The following is a 20,133-nucleotide window of genomic DNA, read 5'->3' on the forward strand; positions in this document are numbered from 1 at the left end:
AAAATAATAAATTCCTTGCAATTCAAAATAAATAAACTAAACAATTTGAACTGTGTAATAGCTCTGATAGCACATATTAATTAAGTATAATAGACGGTGAGCCGAAACTCAGAAAGCCTTTAAAAATCAACTTTCATTTACCAAACCTAATAACTACATATTTATAATGTTTTTGGTTTCGAAATTTAGTTATTTCAAAAATTCATTAATGTTTACCTAAAAACACCTGCACATAACTATAGAGTAAGCTTAATAATTAGGAACTACATAGAGATAGCCGAATCACTTACTCTTAGAAATTATGCAGATCACTTCCCATAGTTTAAACCCCTGAGAAGTAAATGTTTTTGTTTTAGAAACGTTTCGTTCACAGCAGTCGATGTTTCGCTTTAGCATCAAAATTTTTTCAAATCAATGTAGTAATTTGATAAAATAATATTTGTAATATGCTTTTATTATGCATTCTAATAGGGAGAGGGCTGTTTTTATGAATTCTAGTTTTTTAGAAGACTTTTTTTTTAAATTTTGTGAAGGGGCCCTTCTTAGAAATTGGAATTTTGTAAAGGGGACATTTTTTATGAATGTGGGAGACATTATGATTTTAAAACTTTGGTTCAATGAAAAATGTGACTTTAAAAAGTTTAGGTAGTTACTGAAGTTGGTAAACGAAACTTTTGATTTCAAAAATCCGCCCACGGTCTTTAAGTACTTTGAGGATTATAAGTCTCACAATATTAAAAATATACAATAAAAGGCATATCAGACAAAAGAGATAATCTGAATTTTTTTTTTCTCAATAAGTAGTTTTTTTAGGTACTTTTTTCCTTTTTGTACACAAATAAATAATAGACTGTAATTTTTATGCACAAAAAAAAAAAGAATATTTATAAAATTTAAAGAGAGAGAAAAAAATTCTTTTCTCATCAACACATAATTCATAAACACACATTCATGAATAAGAAGAACTAATTTATTGAGTACAGAATTGTGAACGGAAAAAACATCGAAACATAGTGGAATCAGAGATGTATCACTTGTAAAAAGAGAAAGCTGCAATCTATTTTAAAAAAGAATCGTCTGCTTTCAGTAATAAATAATTGTAATAATAATAATTCATATTTTATAAAGAAATAAAAGCAGAAGATTTTTGATAAAAGCAATTGTTTTTCCTTATAAGGCAAAGTTTGCAAATAATACCAACTCTGAGGAATCAGAATTTATTCAATTAAAAAATATCCTTTCTTTAATAGATATCAAATAAACATAATAGACGATGGAAAATAATAAAAAAATGTTTTGTTTGTAATAACTAATGTACTATCCAAAATTATGAAACCATAATTTGTCACAATATATCACGGATAACAAAGAATGAGAAATAAAAGAGGAAGGGAGAAAAAAAGTAAACATGTCGGTACTCTTAGGGCAAAAATTTCAAATTCCTTAACTCGGACATCCAATTGACAACACTCCAGAAATGATTTCAGAATAACAGAAGAATCTTGAGGATGCCCCTAATTAAAAGCAGTCTGGAAGAAAAAAAATTGCGCAAATTACGGCTTTGAAAATGGAAGAGTGAAATTCTGTCAGTTTCTTAAAAATCAAAACTGAAATAACTGCTTAAGCATGACACACTTTACCTTTGTGCAGAATTTTAATTCAAGGAAAATAGAAGATTGAGAAATATACTTGCTAAAGAAAGGTGAATGCTTAAAAGGACATCTAACTCCAGACAATAATCCAGAAATCTAATTCTGAAAACTATTTTAAATAAATTAGTGATAGTTGAATAAATACAAAATTAAAATTGGAAATTTATATTGATATTTTTATTAAGTCCATAAAATTAAAATGAATAATATTCTGCAACTAAAAATCTGCAGAAAAACTAGATAATGAAGATTATACTCATTTTAAATTTGCATTCAGCAAATAAGTAAATGAAACAACATGTTATATTATTTGGTTTAGTAAGCCTATTATTTTACAGAAGTATAATGGGAAACAGTTGCAAACAAGACAAATCTTTTGTTGCAAATAGCATTTTAAGTTTTTAACAAAGTGTTGTTTGGTTGAATAACACAGAGGCTAATGCCGGCAAATAAAGTATTTATTAAAACATAATATGAGGAAACAATAGTTCGCACACACAGTGCTACACATCTGAATCAACCAACAACTAGTCAGCTTCTTCAACAAATATATATCTATTTCCCCTATTGGGAAGTCGTTGTATTACATCACGCAACTCGCGCAACTTATTTGAGAAGGAGAGGAAAAATGAGATTTTATTTGCATATTAACAACACTCCCCCTGCGAATAAATACACATTTTTCCACAAAATATAAAACATAAATATACTAAATTTCTCATACAACTTAAACTTATTAATAATTAATCAATTAAATTTATTTGTGACACAGTCCAAGTGAGCTTGTCAAAAGTTACAGCTTTAGTTAGGAAATCTGCGATCATTTCGTCCGTTTGCACATACTCTACTTTAATAATTTTGCCAATTATATCCTTTACGTAATGAAGTTTCAAATTTATATGTCTCGTTCTAGAAGATGATTTTGCACTATTCAACCAATCAATTGCAGATTGATTGTCAGACGAAATGGTCACAGGTTTCTTTACAAATATAGAACAATGCTAACAACAAACGCAAAGATTCGGTACTTAACACGGGTGAATAAGACTCTAAATAATCGCGATTTTTTACTTGATTAAAACCTGCTGCTACTAACTTAGTTTTGTATTTATTTTCTTTCATCGTAAAAACCCATTTACTCTTAACAATTTTTACATTTTCAGGCTTATCAACTAGATCCCAAACATCGTGTTTGTGAATAGAATTTAATTCTTCATTCATGGCTTCTTCCCATCTTAATCAATTTTTATCACGTTTAGCTTCATCAAAATTACCCGGAATATTAGTTACTAAGTTTGAACTTCTTTTTTCCTTTATTCTATCTGATCGACGTACACCTAGCTCTAGTAACCTGTTTTCGTCTTCAATTATTCGTTGTTCATTTAATTCCCTAATTTTTTCTTTGGTTGAACCTACTGGACGACCGCGAGTTTTAGTTTCACTTAGATCTCGGGTATCTTTCAAATCCAGTGGAAATTCAAAACTTGTATTTTGGTCTTCTACGTTAGTTTGGATATTAAAAAATTCATCGATGTCATTAGATTTATCCTCACTAAACAAATTACTACTACCTAATAATTTCTCATTAAATTTTACTGAACGCTCTTCGATTACTTTATTTCTTTCAGGGTCGTAAATACGATAAGCTCGTCTTTCATTCGAATATCCCAACATAATACCCTTTTTTCCTGGAATAGAAAGTTTGTGTCTTAAAGCTTTAGGAACGTAATAGTATACTGTAGATCCAAAAACGCGTAGATATTTATAGTTCTACTTCTTATTAAAAAATAATTCTTTTGGAACTTCAGTTTTACCTTTTCGAGGAGTTAGGTTAGTAACATGCGTTGCATAGGCTATTGCTTCAGCCCAAAAATTTAAAGGATGTTTACTATCATAGATTAATGTTCTAGCTCTATCTAACAAAACTCTATTAGCTCGTTCAGCTTTACCCAAACTTTCTGGGTTGTACGGCACAGATTTTTCATGAGTAATTCCGCATTCACTGAAATAAAACTCAAGATCTTTGTTTACAAACTCAAGACCATTATCACTACGGAATTTCTTAATTTTCTTATTTATTAAGTTTTCAAATTTCAACTTAAAACTTACAATTTTATCAAATACTTCTGTTTTGTTCTTAAGAAAATATGTGAAATACATGCCAGAAAAATCATCTACTAATATTAAAATATATCTTGAATTACCTAAGGACTTAACTGGGAATGGTCCACACAAATCACCATGTATTAATTCTAAAGTTGTTGAACTTTGAGGAGTTAAAATACTAAAATGAGGTTTTCTGGTAATCTTAGAAATATCACATGATTCACAAGACAATTCATTATCAATTTTTAAATTTAACATTTTACACATTTTACGCATATAATCAGCATTTAAATGACACAATCTTTTATGCCAAATTACATTCATTTCAGCGTTATTTTTAACTTTGTTACACTCAGAAAGACATACCTCGTTATTAACATTTGGTTTTAGCTTAACTTCTAATTTTTTATTCACATTTAAAGCTTTCAAAACTACGTGTCCACTAGGAGCAATAATTAAGACTGAGTTTGAATGTGATTTTACATTAAACCCCAAATCCATTAAACATGTAACTGACAGTAAATTATGACGTAATTCTGGTACATACAATACATTACTAATTATAATTTTTGCATTATTACTTAGTGAAATAGCTTTAACAGTTCCGGTTCCTTTAGTATCTAATGTAAAAGTCTTACCTGCCTGGTATATTTTACTGTCGCAAGCATCTATAGATTCGAACCAGCGTTCATCCTTGCACATATGAGACGTGGCTCCGCTATCCAGGATCCAACATTCGTCCACTTGTCCTTTCTGTTCAGCTGAAACTAAGGCGTAATCATCTGGAGTAGCACTTTCGGATACCAATGTCTCTTGAAAATTTGGTTTTCGGCGACCTTTTGCTCTGCTGGTCGATGTTTTGTAGTCTCTATCTGTTCCCCCTTTTTGATGTTTCGAATAACAATCCCTTGCTATATGTCCCGGTTGTCTACAGGAGTAGCAAATTTTTCTAGGTAAACTCTTCTTCTGAGTAGCATATGCGGATTCCAAATTTCTATGTCCACGGGATTTCTGTAGTAAATCTTTTTCTTCTTCCCTTAAGACTTCAAGTATTTCTTCTATCGACTTTTCTCGTTGTGTTTTTAAAACTTGTTTTATGCGCTCATATTTTCCAGCTAGACCTCTGACCGTGTAGAACACTAATTCTCTGTCAGATATTTTCAGTCCCAAGAAAGCACACTTAGTCGATAATCCTTTAGCTCGAGCTATATAATCGTTTACGGCTTCTGAATCCAGCATTTCTAAGCTCTTAAGTTCGGCACCCGCATCAATCTTTCTATCTTCCTCAAGCCCAGTGTAGGTAGTTTTAATTCTTGTCCACAAAGCTTTTGCATTCTTTTCTTCTGCATATTGCAAAGCCTGTTCGTCTGATAGAGACAATTTCAAGTATGATACGGCATCTTGGTTTGTAGTTTCCCAAACTTGCAATTTACCAGGGTCAGTTGGAGCTTCCTCTGTCAATGCCGACATTAGTTTTTTGAGATTCGAAACCGCTTCCATTTTCATGGCCCAAAGATGATAATTAGTTCCAGTCAACTTCGGAATTCCAAAAACTAAGTTCTTTTCCATGATGATCGTAAACCACGCTCTGCTACCACTGTTGTTTGGTTGAATAACACAGAGGCTAATGCCGGCAAATAAAGTATTTATTAAAACATAATATGAGGAAACAATAGTTCGCACACACAGTGCTACACATCTGAATCAACCAACAACTAGTCAGCTTCTTCAACAAATATATATCTATTTCCCCTATCGGGAAGTCGTTGTATTACATCACGCAACTCGCGCAACTTATTTGAGAAGGAGAGGAAAAATGAGATTTTATTTGCATATTAACAACACAAAGGATAGGGTATATTTTGAGCTATGTAGACTGAAGCAAAAAATAAAGAGAATAAAGTACAAATAGAAGTACATAAATGGACATAGTTTAGTTTCAGCTTTTTAAGCAAGAATCTTCCACTGTGTCTCAACACCAAAAAATGGAAAAGATAGCAAAGAAACAAATACCTGCAATATAGTTTAACCAATAGGGACAAAGGAATAAGTTTTAACAAGAAAATAAAAAGGGGAGATAAACAGAGGAGTTTCAGGGTGCAACAGATAAACATAATATTAATAAAAATTTAGTTAATGATCTTTGTAGCATCCCACCACTTCCCAATATTTGGAAGCCTATTTTAATTTAATCTGTTACACACTGGGGATTATACCAAATGTTTTCACACCTATTTTGTAATCAGTCAAATAATTCCTAAGAAACCAAAAGTCAAAAAAGATGTATTTTTAAAATTCAGTTTCTCAGGAGCTATTTGACTGATTTTGCTCAAATTTTGTATTTTTTAAAATTATGTGAAAATTTGTATACATTACAACTTTAATTTATCAACATTTATGAAATAAAATAATAAAAAATTATAAATATTTACTGAAAGTTACATTTTTCATGGAATTATCTTTGAAGAAATGAATTTTATAATTGAGTGTGAAAATCTTTCAATTCACTTCAAAAGTGTTTGAGATATGGTGAAATATGCAAAACGTAAATCAACAATAAAGGGTCAAAACTTTGGATTGCTCTCCTGATCATATAATTGAGACCATATTTCCAAGATTGTCTGGTTTGGGAATTCCAGACCATACATCTTTTGATTGATTTTAAGCAACTAGTAAAAGGTAAAGAGGTTAAGAAACTAATGAATCCGACTTGTTACTATGCTATGGTTAAATCACAAATAATTTCAAAGCTACAAAGCGCACTTGTCACCAAAAGTTCTAAAAAATAAAAAGTTACTATATACCAAAAAAAAAAAAAAAAGATACTGCCTCTTGAATACCATGTATGGAAATGTTAGCAAAATTGGAAACTTGAAAACCTCCCTATAAATCTAAAAAATGTCTCACAAAAAATCGTTTTCAATCCCACCAATTATGGCGTATTCATCAAATAAGACAGTTGTGTAAGACACGAACAGCTCCCAGAAAATTGCACATTCATTTCTAAAATGAAGGTAAATTTTCCTCGTGTTTTTAAAGTAACAAACTCTACAAGAGCCTTATTTCAACCTTTTTTAATGAATGCCATACTAATTATCTAATGACATGCCTGTTGTTTTAACTTTTTGAAACTTCAAGTAATAAACATTGTTTTTCCTGCGTAAACTAAAAGAATTAAATATTTGCATGCTTAAAACTTATTTGTGGACAGTGTTAAGAAATATTTATGAAGTACTTTTATGTCAAATCAAGTGCTGCTATTTAAAATGTTATATAATTGTTTTCTGAGGATATTATTTTTAAAAATAAAAGTAAAATACTGCAAAACGTTAGAATGTTAAAGTTAAAACAAAGGACTTGTCTGAACTTTTTTTTAATGATAGTTGTGTTAAAACTCAAATACTTAGTCGTATTTTCTTATTGGGGTCAAAATGACCACAATGGTCATTCTAGGTCGCTACAAATGTGGTCCGTTCTAGTGTTGAAGAGAATAAAATGATACTAAAGTAAAACAGCAAAATAATGTATAAATGTTAAGAAAAAATATATATTAGACATATAATATAAATGCTTCGATCATTTTTTCTTCTATAATTTAGGAACTCGCAAATTCCGCCAAAATTAAAGGAATCTCATATATAATGTTGCTTGGAAGAAAATGCAAAATTATTTATTAATTAAATAATTTTTATTTGTAAAATTACTTTTCTTCCCTTAAAGCCTTACATACTTTTAGATTTTTTTGGCTGTTTTAAAAACTTTAACAATAATTTAATGATAGTGATTTTAAAAAAATTAACATTTTATTCTGGAATACACCTTGCTTTTATTGCAAACACATCAAATGTTTTTACCCTATCTTTCAAAGTTCATTTGATACAGTAACTAACTCTGTCTATTAAAACATTAATTGTCTAGAAAGAAGGATACAATTACCTTTTGGCCCCTGTGCACACCATTTTACCAGAGCTGAAAATGAGAGCTGTTGTCCTGGGCTCCCTTATTCTCATGATAACAGCAGCAAAACGTTTTGGATTGTATTCCGCATTTCTAGCATGAAGTGCAATCTTTTTCAAATCCAATTTGCAACCAAGATTCACGGTCGACACAATATTCCTTAAGTGAGTGAAAGAAAATTTTTTATAAAATCAGCTGAAAAACCTATTTTTTTTTTATTTTACACAATAAAATAGTTCATACGTAATGGAAAAAACCATGAAAAAAACCACACCAGAAGAAAAAGGTTTCTTCCAATGCAAGTGGAAAAAATGGAAATTATTTTACTTAAATAAAAAAAAAATTAAAAAGTTTGTGATAGGAATCTAGTTTAAATAACTGCAATAATTCACAAGCAATTTAATAAATATTTTTTAAATATCTGATTTTGAAATATGTGTTTAGTAAGTGTATTTATTTTAAAAAAAATATTAATCAAAAATTTAAAATAAAAATTTTGAACTTCAAGACTTTGTCTAAAACATTAAATGGCTGTTTGTTATATTTAGTATCTTTAAGTTATTTTGTAGCACCATGTCTTAAATGCCTTTCATCTCCCTTTTAATTTGTTAATTCGACATAGAGCATGAAAATCAGTAATTAGAAATAATTGAAACATTAAGAGTTTGCGGTGCTCGCCACTCTCACCAGTCTTACCGCCAGCTTGGCGATTTAAGATCTTCAGGTAAAAGCAACTCTGTGATCCTAATGATATATATTCTGACCTTCAGAAGAAGAACAGCCACTTACCTTTTCAACTTCTTCACTAGCTAGCTTGGTCGCAGGACGACCCATAATGTTTAATTTAGTTTATGTTATATTGATGTTTGTGTTTATGAAATATATATGTTTTAAGAGAAACCCGCATTTCGTACTCACTTCAAGTTTAAGAAAGTGATATTTTTGTGACACCTTAACTACAGGTAATGTAAAAGGAGGAAGTTGTCTAAAAAATTTAACATTTAAAATTACATCACACTGTGTATCCTATTGAACCAAAAATTTTGCATTTCAGAATGCTACTTCCCATACAAATAAGTTTTTTATTCAACTAAAATACTAGAGAGAGAGAGAAACATGACAGAATAGAAATACAATAAAAACAAAAAGGTTGTCTTCAGGATACATTTCTTTAAGACAGAGACATTTTAAAATGAAGAATTATTATCCTAAGATAAAAATTACTTTTCATAATGCACCAATATCTAGAAAAAATTATGTAATTGTAAATGAGATTAAAATGAAAGAACTAACTTACAAACTTACAAATGTTATCATGACAAACTTACAGACAAAAAGTAAAATAATATAAAAACTGTATTAAAAATAGATCAACTCATTTGTTAGTAACAAAAAGTGTAAAGAAGGAAAAAAATAAAGTATGGGCTTTTAGCTTAACTGTATAAAATAATAGGCAAAAAATGGCAAATTAAATTTCTATGCTGCCATTTATTAAAAACAACACTAAGAGTAATAATATTCAGAAACAAGTAGGTAACAAAAACCCATAATAGGAGAAGAAGTTTATAAAAATGAATAAATTATAGTATTTAAATAGTAAAATAATTCAAACAAATATCATCCATATTAGTAATATTTTTTAGACTTTACATACATTTAGCATTATTACATACAACTAGGAATAAACCATTTTAATGACTTTCCTTTTTTCATAGGGTGAAATCAGAGACTAAATGCAGGGAGAGAAAGTCATTTATAGACTTCATCCATATTACCAGCATTCATTGGGGTTGTCCCTTTATAGGCTAGATCCCTTATCCATAATTACTAAGTTTAACTGTTTATTACACTGGACAATAAAAATTAATAAGGGCTACTAATTAAAAGTTCACTTAATTACTCTAGTATAAAAAGTCATAACATCCAAACTCTTCCCTCCTGAACAGTGAAGCATAATTAGTTTTCATCTTAAATAAATCAGAGTTAATATTAAGATCAAAAATAAAATATAAATAGTGTTCTAAGTTGTTTATAATTTTGTTAAAATAAAATTGAAGGAATGAATATGGTTATTAATTAAATCTGTTTTAAAATTAACAGTCTATATATTATAAATATATATATAAGTTCAAAATGAAGATAAAACAAAGGAAAATTATAGACAAATGAAAAAAAGGGGGGGGGGAATAATAATGAAAAAAATAACAAACAACTGATTCAAAAAAAAAAGAACACAAGGATGAAATTTTTTTTTTTTAAAAAACGGAAAATAAAAGATATAATCTTTAATCCCCAAAAAAGAGTGCTTTCTGATATTGTATCAATATAGCCAATGCCAAATAAATTAATACAATAGTGTGAGGAGCACTCAAAAACACTTTTTTTTTTTACAAAAATTACAACAAATAAAATAGAACACAATAAGTAAAAATAGCACGTAAAAACAGAAAATAAAATAAAAGAAAAAACAGTATAAAACAAAATCTATAAAGCGAGTAGCAAAATCAGATGTACTTACATGAACAGGAAATTTTTCAAGAATGATTTAAAAATATTTTCGCAACAAGATTGCCAGATTACAAAATATGAAAACAAAAGCGCAAATTGAGTGTAACTAGAGGAATTTAAAGTGCCGTTCTTACTGTGGCTAAATCTTAATCCGTGGCTAAAATTATCTACTAAAAAAATTTTTCTTTGTTAATTTTAATAATTTTTCCATGTGCAAATCCATTTCGGGCAAATCAGTGGGTAAAATTATTTACTAAAAATTTCTTTATAAATTTTTCCATGTGCAAATCCGTGTTAAAATTATCTACTAAAATCTTTTTTCTTTGATAATTTATATAATTTTTCCATGTAAAAATTCATTTCGGGGAAATCCGTGGCTAAAATTATTTGTAAAACAGGCAATTCATGTTTCTCCTTTCTATTCTATATTTTTTCTTAAATAAATATTTCTTTTCAAAAATTATTTATGGTCAACTTTTTAAATTATCCAGTATAATATTACCTTGCGCACATCCATTTCAGGCCCATCCTTGGTAACTAATAAATCAATGCACAGCATAACAAATCACTTCAACAACGCAGTAAGAACGGCACTATAAATTCCTCTAGTTACACTCAATTTGTGCTTTTGTTTTTATATTTTGTAATCTGGCAATCTTGTTGCAAAAATATTTTTAAATCATTTTTGAAAAATTTCCCGTTCATGTAAGTACATCTGATTTTGCTACTCGCTTTATAGATTTTGTTTCATACTGTTTTTTCTTTTACTTTATTTTCTGTTTTTTACGTGTTATTTTTACTTATTGTGTTCTATTTTATTTGTTGCAATTTTTGTAAAAAAAATGTTTTTGAGTGCTCCTCACACTATTGTATTAATATATTTTGCTTTGGCTATATTGATACAATATCAGAAAGCACTCTTTTTTGCGGATATAATCGTGTGTGCTGATGAAAAGATTATATCTTTTACTTTCCGGTTTTTTTAAAAACATTTCATCTTTTTTTTTTAATCTGTTTGTTATTTTTTTCATTATTATCCCCCCCTTTTTTTCATATGTCTATAATTTTCCTTTGTTTTATCTTCATTTTGAACTTATCTAATGAGTTCTGTTTACTTGCAGCTTATGCGCGATAAATGAAACTTATTGTTTTTCTTAACTTTCTTTGTGTTTTCTTGTATTTATTTATTTTGTTGAATGTACATACATACATGCATGCATGCATCCATCCATCCATCCATACATACATACATATATATACTGTTAATTTTATATATATATGAATATATATATTATCTAGTTATGTTCAGCAAAAACTAGTATATAAACTAGTCTTCACTGAGACAATTTTAACAAACTAAAACTTGGCAATTATCGTAACATCGAAATATTTTATTTTTAAATTAGTTGATATTGTCAGGATACCTTTTAATAACTCAATCATCAAAATAAATAAAATGCTTGAAAGATAAAATTTTATAAATGTTTTTGAGAAAAAACTACTCACTGAAGTTGAGGCACAATACCGGGATCAGCTGAAGAGGGTGTTATCGGGGTCATGGGTGTCATAGGACCACCAGGAGTATTTGGAAATAAGCCACTCCCTGCACCACTGGGTGTGAGGGAAATTGAACCACTAGGACCAGGCAGCAAAGAAGTTGCAACAGGCTGGAAAAAAAATGAAGGAATATTATTTCTTCTAATTATAATTAATTTTGAACAATTCACTTAATAAGCACACATCTTCCAATACACAATTTTCTATTAAAAAATATATATTATTTTACACTAATATGAATTTCAACTTAGAGTATTTTCTTTTTGTCTTTCCTGAATCACAAAAATTCTATAAAAACTAGACGAGAAAATTGTGGCTATTTTCACATTACATTATGAATTATATTATGAATTACAATATTTCTTATTTGAATTCAATAACTAGATTCTTCCCAACTCGCAATTTTGGGAAATGAAATATTATTTCAATAAGTTAAGTTTCACGAGTTTTTTTAAAAGTATTAGCTTTAAAACTGTTCTACATGAAAAAAAAAGTAGCCATTAGTTGCCTATCCTTAATAAGGGGCAAGTAGGCGCCGCCCAAATACTAGACACAGCTCTAAAGTAATTACCAATGATACAGGCATTTCTACAACTTGGGCAGTCCAATTTTTGATTAATGACTCAGCCTTTATGGGTAATTAAAATGCCTGTAAATTGAAATAAAACAATTATTATTTTATTTTAAACAGCTAAATTTTCTAAAAATTTTAAGAAAAAATATATAAATAGTTTGTTTTTTCTTTAATAAAAAATTTAATTTATTATTTTTTTTGAGAGGGAAAAAAAAAAGAAAATCTTCTAAAAAATAGAAAAATCTAATCTCTGTTGAATGTAAGGAACAAACATGTGAATTTCTCAAGATGTAGTAAAAACACTGTTAATCTCTTAAATGACTAATCAAAATGCTTTGTTAACGTTTCTTTGCAGTAGATGTCATTAAGTTAGGGGAAAGAAAAAGATTTTTTAAGCTGACTCTAAATTATTCCTGACAACTAAAATTTGAACTTTTTGTCATTCCTAAGATATAATATATTTTAAAAAGAACTTATAAGAAAGAAAAAAAAAACATTCTTTTCAAAAAAAAAAAAATAATCTGGTATTAAATTGCTCATTTGAGTTTTTGAAATGCTAATTTTGCAGTTTTTTCTTAAATGAATATGATCGTCACATCAGTTTTTTTCGGCAGTTATTCGAGCATATTTCATAGTTTTAAAAGATCCCACTATTTTTAATAGAATGTATTAGGGCATATGAATTTGGAATTGACATAATTATTTTTGGCACTCTTTAATTGCTCTGATTTAATTGTAAATCCAAATGGTTTCTATAATGGCAATATTTTAATATGAAATTTTAATCTCGTGCATTTTGAATGGTTTATTTAAATTGAAGTGCCTTGTTTGTGCAAATTTCATCAAAAATCTGAGTGATTTTCGATCGATATTTTCAGCAATTAATGCTATGGATTTTCCAGTGGCTTTTAAAATCTTGATATTATTATAACTTGTGTGATTCAAGTTGCATGTTCATTCAAATAATTTATTTCACTAATGCTTTATTTGTGCCAATTTTTTAACAGACAAAAATTAATTCTAGTGATTATTCCAGCAGCAGTTATTGTTAACCAAATTCATGGTAGTTTCAAAAATCATTTTAATACATTATTATTATGCCTCTCGAATATTGAAACACATTTAAATCACCATTTAATAATACATTTCCTTTTTTTAGAGCTGATTTAATCAAAATACAAGTGATTTTAGAATATGTTTTTAAGCTAGCATAATGCAATTTTATGTGGAATTTAAAATCATGATATCTTTTACAATTCACGAAATTTGAATGGTAGAGAAAAACATTCATTTTTAATTGTTTGCAATTCTGTTTTATATATTTACAGCTTGAAAAAATTATTTTGTTGAAAAAAATATTTAAAACTTATAAAACCCTTTATATTTTACTTAATAACTGTCTTAAAGTTGCAATTAAATACATACCCTACTAAATATTGAATCTTATTTTGAACTATAACTGTTTCGTTTTAATTTCAGTAATATTCAATCAATCCTGTAAATTTTATTAATTAGATATTTTAAAAGAAAGTATTTTAAATAAAGTAATTAAATTAAATTTTTTTACTTTAATTCTATAAATATGAATGTTTTTTTTTAATTGTAACAATTTATTTTAAAATGGACATTTGTGCTATGCAATATGATGAAAAAAAAAAAAAAAACATTATTTTTTCACATTACTAACATTTTCTTCTTTATTTAATAAGAAGATAATATTTAAAAAAAATTACAATTTTAATTCACATTTTTTTTTATTTTAATATACAACAAATATTACAAAGCGTATTAACAAAAAAAAATTTAGTGCCTAGAAAACTGATATTTAAAGAATAATACTATAATTGCTATTAACATGCCCAATTAGATTTGGCATGTGGTTCTTCACTATTCACTCTGTTGTACAAGTAGCCTTTCAGATAAGAAAGTGTCTCCCTAAATTATACCCTTTAATTGCGAAAAAATTTCACATTTTTTAATGAAAAAATTACAGCAGTTAAATTATAAAATTGTGATAAGTCTAATCAAGCATTTTGACAGAATGGTTCCTAACTGTAATACGGCACAAAAGGAAAGAAACGACCAAGTTAGGATAATTACTGCTACTGAGTGAAAAGTTTGCAATAACAAGAAAGTTTACACTAAATTAGGGGTGCACAACCTTTTTGAGTGAAGAGCCACTTGCACAGCAGGTTGGCTAACGAAGGTCCACACATGTATTTAGACATGTTAATGACAAATGTAATAATGTTTATTTAAACATTAGCGTTCCATTTTTTTTATCTTGATATCAAGATAAAAAAAATGGTATCTTGATTGCTTTTAAAATCTTGATATTATTATAACTTGTGTGATTCAAGTTGCATGTTCATTCAAATAATTTATTTCACTAATGCTTTATTTGTGCCAATTTTTTAACAGACAAAAATTAATTCTAGTGATTATTCCAGCAGCAGTTATTGTTAACCAAATTCATGGTAGTTTCAAAAATCATTTTAATACATTATTATTATGCCTCTCGAATATTGAAACACATTTAAATCACCATTTAATAATACATTTCCTTTTTTTAGAGCTGATTTAATCAAAATACAAGTGATTTTAGAATATGTTTTTAAGCTAGCATAATGCAATTTTATGTGGAATTTAAAATCATGATATCTTTTACAATTCACGAAATTTGAATGGTAGAGAAAAACATTCATTTTTAATTGTTTGCAATTCTGTTTTATATATTTACAGCTTGAAAAAATTATTTTGTTGAAAAAAATATTTAAAACTTATAAAACCCTTTATATTTTACTTAATAACTGTCTTAAAGTTGCAATTAAATACATACCCTACTAAATATTGAATCTTATTTTGAACTATAACTGTTTCGTTTTAATTTCAGTAATATTCAATCAATCCTGTAAATTTTATTAATTAGATATTTTAAAAGAAAGTATTTTAAATAAAGTAATTAAATTAAATTTTTTTACTTTAATTCTATAAATATGAATGTTTTTTTTTAATTGTAACAATTTATTTTAAAATGGACATTTGTGCTATGCAATATGATGAAAAAAAAAAAAAAACATTATTTTTTCACATTACTAACATTTTCTTCTTTATTTAATAAAAAGATAATATTTAAAAAAAATTACAATTTTAATTCACATTTTTTTTTATTTTAATATACAACAAATATTACAAAGCTGATTAACAAAAAAAAATTTAGTGCCTAGAAAACTGATATTTAAAGAATAATACTATAATTGCTATTAACATGCCCAATTAGATTTGGCATGTGGTTCTTCACTATGCACTCTGTTGTACAAGTAGCCTTTCAGATAAGAAAGTGTCTCCCTAAATTATACCCTTTAATTGCGAAAAAATTTCACATTTTTTAATGAAAAAATTACAGCAGTTAAATTATAAAATTGTGATAAGTCTAATCAAGCATTTTGACAGAATGGTTCCTAACTGTAATACGGCACAAAAGGAAAGAAACGACCAAGTTAGGATAATTACTGCTACTGAGTGAAAAGTTTGCAATAACAAGAAAGTTTACACTAAATTAGGGGTGCACAACCTTTTTGAGTGAAGAGCCACTTGCACAGCAGGTTGGCTAACGAAGGTCCACACATGTATTTAGACATGTTAATGACAAATGTAATAATGTTTATTTAAACATTAGCGTTCCATTTTTTTTATCAATAAACTTAGTAATATCAATAACTTAGTAGTGTTCCATTATTAGAATTCATTCAAAAACAAAAAAAACTTGCTATTTTTATCATATGAACAATAGATTTATCAAAATAAATAAACATTGAAGAAAAGAAATATTTTTTTTTAACATATGCAATATGAAAACTCATTTTAGAATTAAATTCTAATAAATTAAAAAAAACTGCAATGCCCACAGAATGAAAGTAGGAAAAAGTTTAGTCGTAATTAAGTAATATAAATTCAAATTAAATATTTTAATTGAAGAAAATTAATAGGTTTGAAACAAAAGCCTAAAATAAAATCAAAACTGTGATAGTTCAAAATAAAATTCAATGCTTATTTTGTAATGTACTTTATTATTTTATTTTATTAATTATTAGATTTTTTATATCGTAAACATTTTCCTTTTTTTTTAATCGAAAAAGATCACTTAAGCAACAAAAAACTGAAATCTAAACTACAAACAGTGAGCAGTTTAAAAATTCACATTTTCCACCATTTTATGAATTTCTCAAGTTGCAATAACATTGCATTTAAATTTGGGAGGGATGTAACGAGTATTTGGCCCTTCTGTGAAAAATTCAGTTGGTTGAATGATCAGTCAAATATTTGGTAGAATATTTTTTAGAAATGTATTTTTCTAAGTTTTTTTTATTTTTGAATTTTTATTGATATTACTTTTTTTTAAAAAAAATTATAATCAGACTAATCAATTTTGTCATTTTTTCAATTCTTTGAGAATTGAGAAGGATTTTTTTCTCCATTTTTTACTGTTTTTATTATAACCCAGCATTTGAACAGAACGTCTCACACTATTAATTTATTATCACTCTTTCCATAACCAGTAACATAGAAAAGTGTGATTTTCAGTATTAAAGTTTTGTTTCAGGAACTAAGAAAAATTTGTTTTTTTCGGTTTTTCTTTTTTTAGGCATCTTTATTATGACTCAGCATTTTTTTAAAAAATAAAGTTACAAATAAAATTTATTTTATAGTAATTTTTTCTTCTTCTAAATTTATGGCAATGAGAAAAATTTAAATTGAGATTTTCGGCATAAGATTTTCATTTAAAAAATTAAGAATGTTTTTTCTATCTTTTTATTTTCTTTCAATAAAAAAAAAACTTTTTTTAGAGGTTTTCATTATAACGCAGTAATTTTTAATAGCATTTCTGTTGACTTAATTCTTTTTTCTTGGCTTTTTCTGGTAATTGAAAAACTGAGATGTTCAGCTTTAAAAAAATTTTTCAAAAATTAAGATTGATTTTTATGTTCTCTGTTTCGCTTTTCGACATTTTCAAAAACGTTCTTGATTGGCCTTATTCTTTAGAGTTAATTTATGAATACATTTTTCCAGGAAATATTATTCTGAGCATTGAAATTTTAGTTTCAGTGTTGCTATGGCTATGCTGCTAAAAGATTTCGCTATTTGGCCCCAAGTGTACGGCGTTCAGTCGATTTTTTCTTCTTTGTTTTTCTTTGCCGAATATTTGGTTTTTGATCAAATCACAATTCATTACCACATTCGACCAAATCATATTCGTTGCGGAAATAAAAACGAAGGAAAAATAACTAGGATTTAGGAATAAAACCGTACCGAAACACCATATCAAAAAGTGAGTATTTAATTGCGCAATTAACAATCACGTGTCGTAATAACATCATAGTTAAATAACGGGATCGTCAAAATCATGTGGAAAAGTATAGAAATAATTGGGAAAAAATATATTTATGCTAAACTCAGCACGAATGAAGCTTGTCAAATTCATGATTTCAAATTTGCATGTCGTAATAGAATAATTGGAATTTTTTATAATACGTGGGAACGCATAGCAATAACTGCCGAGTAAAATTGTTGAAAAAAAAGAAAGAATTGCAAAAAAAAAAAAAAAAAAAAGATAAAAAATCACTTAGATTTAAGATGAAATCGTCACAAATACAGTGCACAAAAGGTGATTATTTAAATTTGCGATCTGGAACTCGCGTCGTAATAAAAATTCGGGATTTTCGAAATCACGTAGAATAGCGGAAATAACTGTTTAAAAAAATCATTTATATTTACGATAAAACCGGCTTAAAGAAAGCGCGTTAAATGTACATTTACTAAAGAATCTGTTAAAATTGATTGTGTCAAAACGTGATAACTTAAGAGTGCGATTAAAAATTCCCATTTTTCAAAATTTTTTTATTGTGTTCAGAAGCTCTCGCGGGCCGCACTTCAGTAGTCGAAGGACCGCATTTGGCCCGCGGGCCGCAGGTTGTGCACCCCTACACTAAATCATTTATAAAGATAAAGCACTAAATAGAATAATTCAAGAAAAGGGGATACTTCAGTAGCAGTATCTTTTCATGCTTACTACCCTCACCTCCTTTTTTAACTAGCAAAAAATATGCTGGTGTTTGTCTGAGGGTGGTTATAAGTGGTTCCTTTCTGTTACTTTATAGCTTTTTGCAGGCCACGTCTAGCAGGAAGTGGTAAAAACTTGGCAATTATTTTGACATAGATATTTGTACAGAAATTTTCCTTTCATTGTAAAAGTAGTTCTTTCAAAAGTAATTTTAAAAAAACGAAGACGGTTCAGATGTACAATTGGGGGCTCCTTGATTTGGCGATAATTTTCGTTCAGTTTTGCCAGAAACCCCATTTTTAGTTACCATGATATTCATTGCATTGCCCTTTATACATTTAATGATGTCACCTTAGGGTTACCACAGCTTTTTTTCACCATTATGTGATTGGTTCTTTATTTCCAATTATTTATTTTCCAATTAGCTTATTTATAAGATGCATAAGATTATAATATAAAACTATAAACTAATATTAAAAGACTCACAGATCCAGTTGGTTGCAACAATGGCTGAGGAGTCAACCCACTTGTTGAAGTATAAGGCTGTATAACACTAACTCCAGTCCTTTGTTGCTGAATGTGTTGAGGGGTTTGTGGATGACTTTGATGTAAGTTTTCATGCTGAGGAGGAGGAAGAGGAGAATTTTGCAGTTGGCGAGTGAGTTCTTGAATGTGTTGTTCTTCTACGGGATCTGGTTGTGATGGCACAGAAAGTGGCGTACCTAAATTCAAAAAAGACCCCGAGAGATCCATTTCTTCAACTGCAACAAACAGAATTAAACAGTAAGCTAAAAGAAATATATTAAATTAAAAATCTTTTGCAGCAATACATCAGAAAATACAATAATACTAAATAGTCTCAAAAAGACTACCAAAAACTAAACGACTGTATGGATGATGATAATTCACGGTGTTTTTTGAGCACTTAGCTATTTTACGCTTGTAGCTCGCTTATCTTTAGGTTGTGTGGTTGAGTGATTGGACGTAAGGCTCCTCTATAGATGGTGTTTCCTACACTAGGGAGCGCTGCAGGCTCTTTACTTTACTTCTGGGCTTGGTCACCAGAATTAATTTATATTATTGTTTGCAAGCTAGCTTTCTGGTGTATTTTGAAGTAATTTGGCTCAGAAGGTGTTCAATGTGTTTCGAGATTCTTTTGAATAGTAGTTCATGCAAACGTTGCATTTGTTTATTTATTACTTGTGTTAACAGTGAATTCTAAGTCTAAATACCACATGCAATAACTATAGCTCGTTAACCAGGAGTTGGCACTAGGCTTCGCCTTCTTCACGAGGTATCCGACGATACTATTTCTGAACACTGAACAAGGTTCTATTTGGCGATCAAATGACAAAAATAATCATTTCGCAATCTTTATGTACATTTTTTTCAGCAATAAATATGGCATTTCTCTCTTTTGAGTGAATAGTTTGTCTTTTTTTAGACATTTTGCTGGGAATACAGCAGTTTTTAAATTTAAAATATATTTAATTATTGTTGTTGTTGTTGTTGTTAATTTACGTCGCACTAGAGCTGCACAATGGGCTATTGGCGACGGTCTGGGAAACATCCTTGAGGATGATCCGAAGACATACCATCACAATTTTGATCCTCTGCGGAGGGGATGGCACCCCCGCTTCGGTAGCCCGACGACCTGCGCGCGAAGTCGAGCACTTTACGGTAGCACAGTTTAACGAGGACCAATACCGCACACCCTC

At 28.5% G+C, this 20,133-nt stretch overlaps 1 protein-coding gene across 2 annotated transcripts in view; it reads right to left on the reverse strand.

Annotated features, from left to right (window-relative positions):
• Nucleotides 1-19,331, reverse strand: part of LOC107444597 (uncharacterized) — a 33,957-nt gene extending 14,626 nt beyond the window's left edge. The window contains exons 1-3 of one of the 2 annotated variants that reach the window (XM_087165327.1): nucleotides 18,902-19,331; nucleotides 11,730-11,890; nucleotides 7,695-7,874 (exon numbers count right to left, since the gene is read on the reverse strand). In XM_087165327.1, coding sequence (XP_087021453.1) covers nucleotides 7,695-7,874; nucleotides 11,730-11,890; nucleotides 18,902-19,168 — 608 coding nt within the window. In that variant the 5' untranslated portion in view covers nucleotides 19,169-19,331. The remainder of the gene's footprint in view (nucleotides 1-7,694; nucleotides 7,875-11,729; nucleotides 11,891-18,901) is intronic. The other variant, XM_087165329.1, reaches the window with a different exon arrangement.
• Between the last annotated feature and the right edge of the window lie 802 nt (nucleotides 19,332-20,133).

This window comes from Parasteatoda tepidariorum, chromosome 6 (genome assembly GCF_982258835.1).
Source record: "Parasteatoda tepidariorum strain Cologne lab strain chromosome 6, Ptep-v5.0, whole genome shotgun sequence".
Classification (NCBI taxonomy): domain Eukaryota; kingdom Metazoa; phylum Arthropoda; class Arachnida; order Araneae; family Theridiidae; genus Parasteatoda; species Parasteatoda tepidariorum.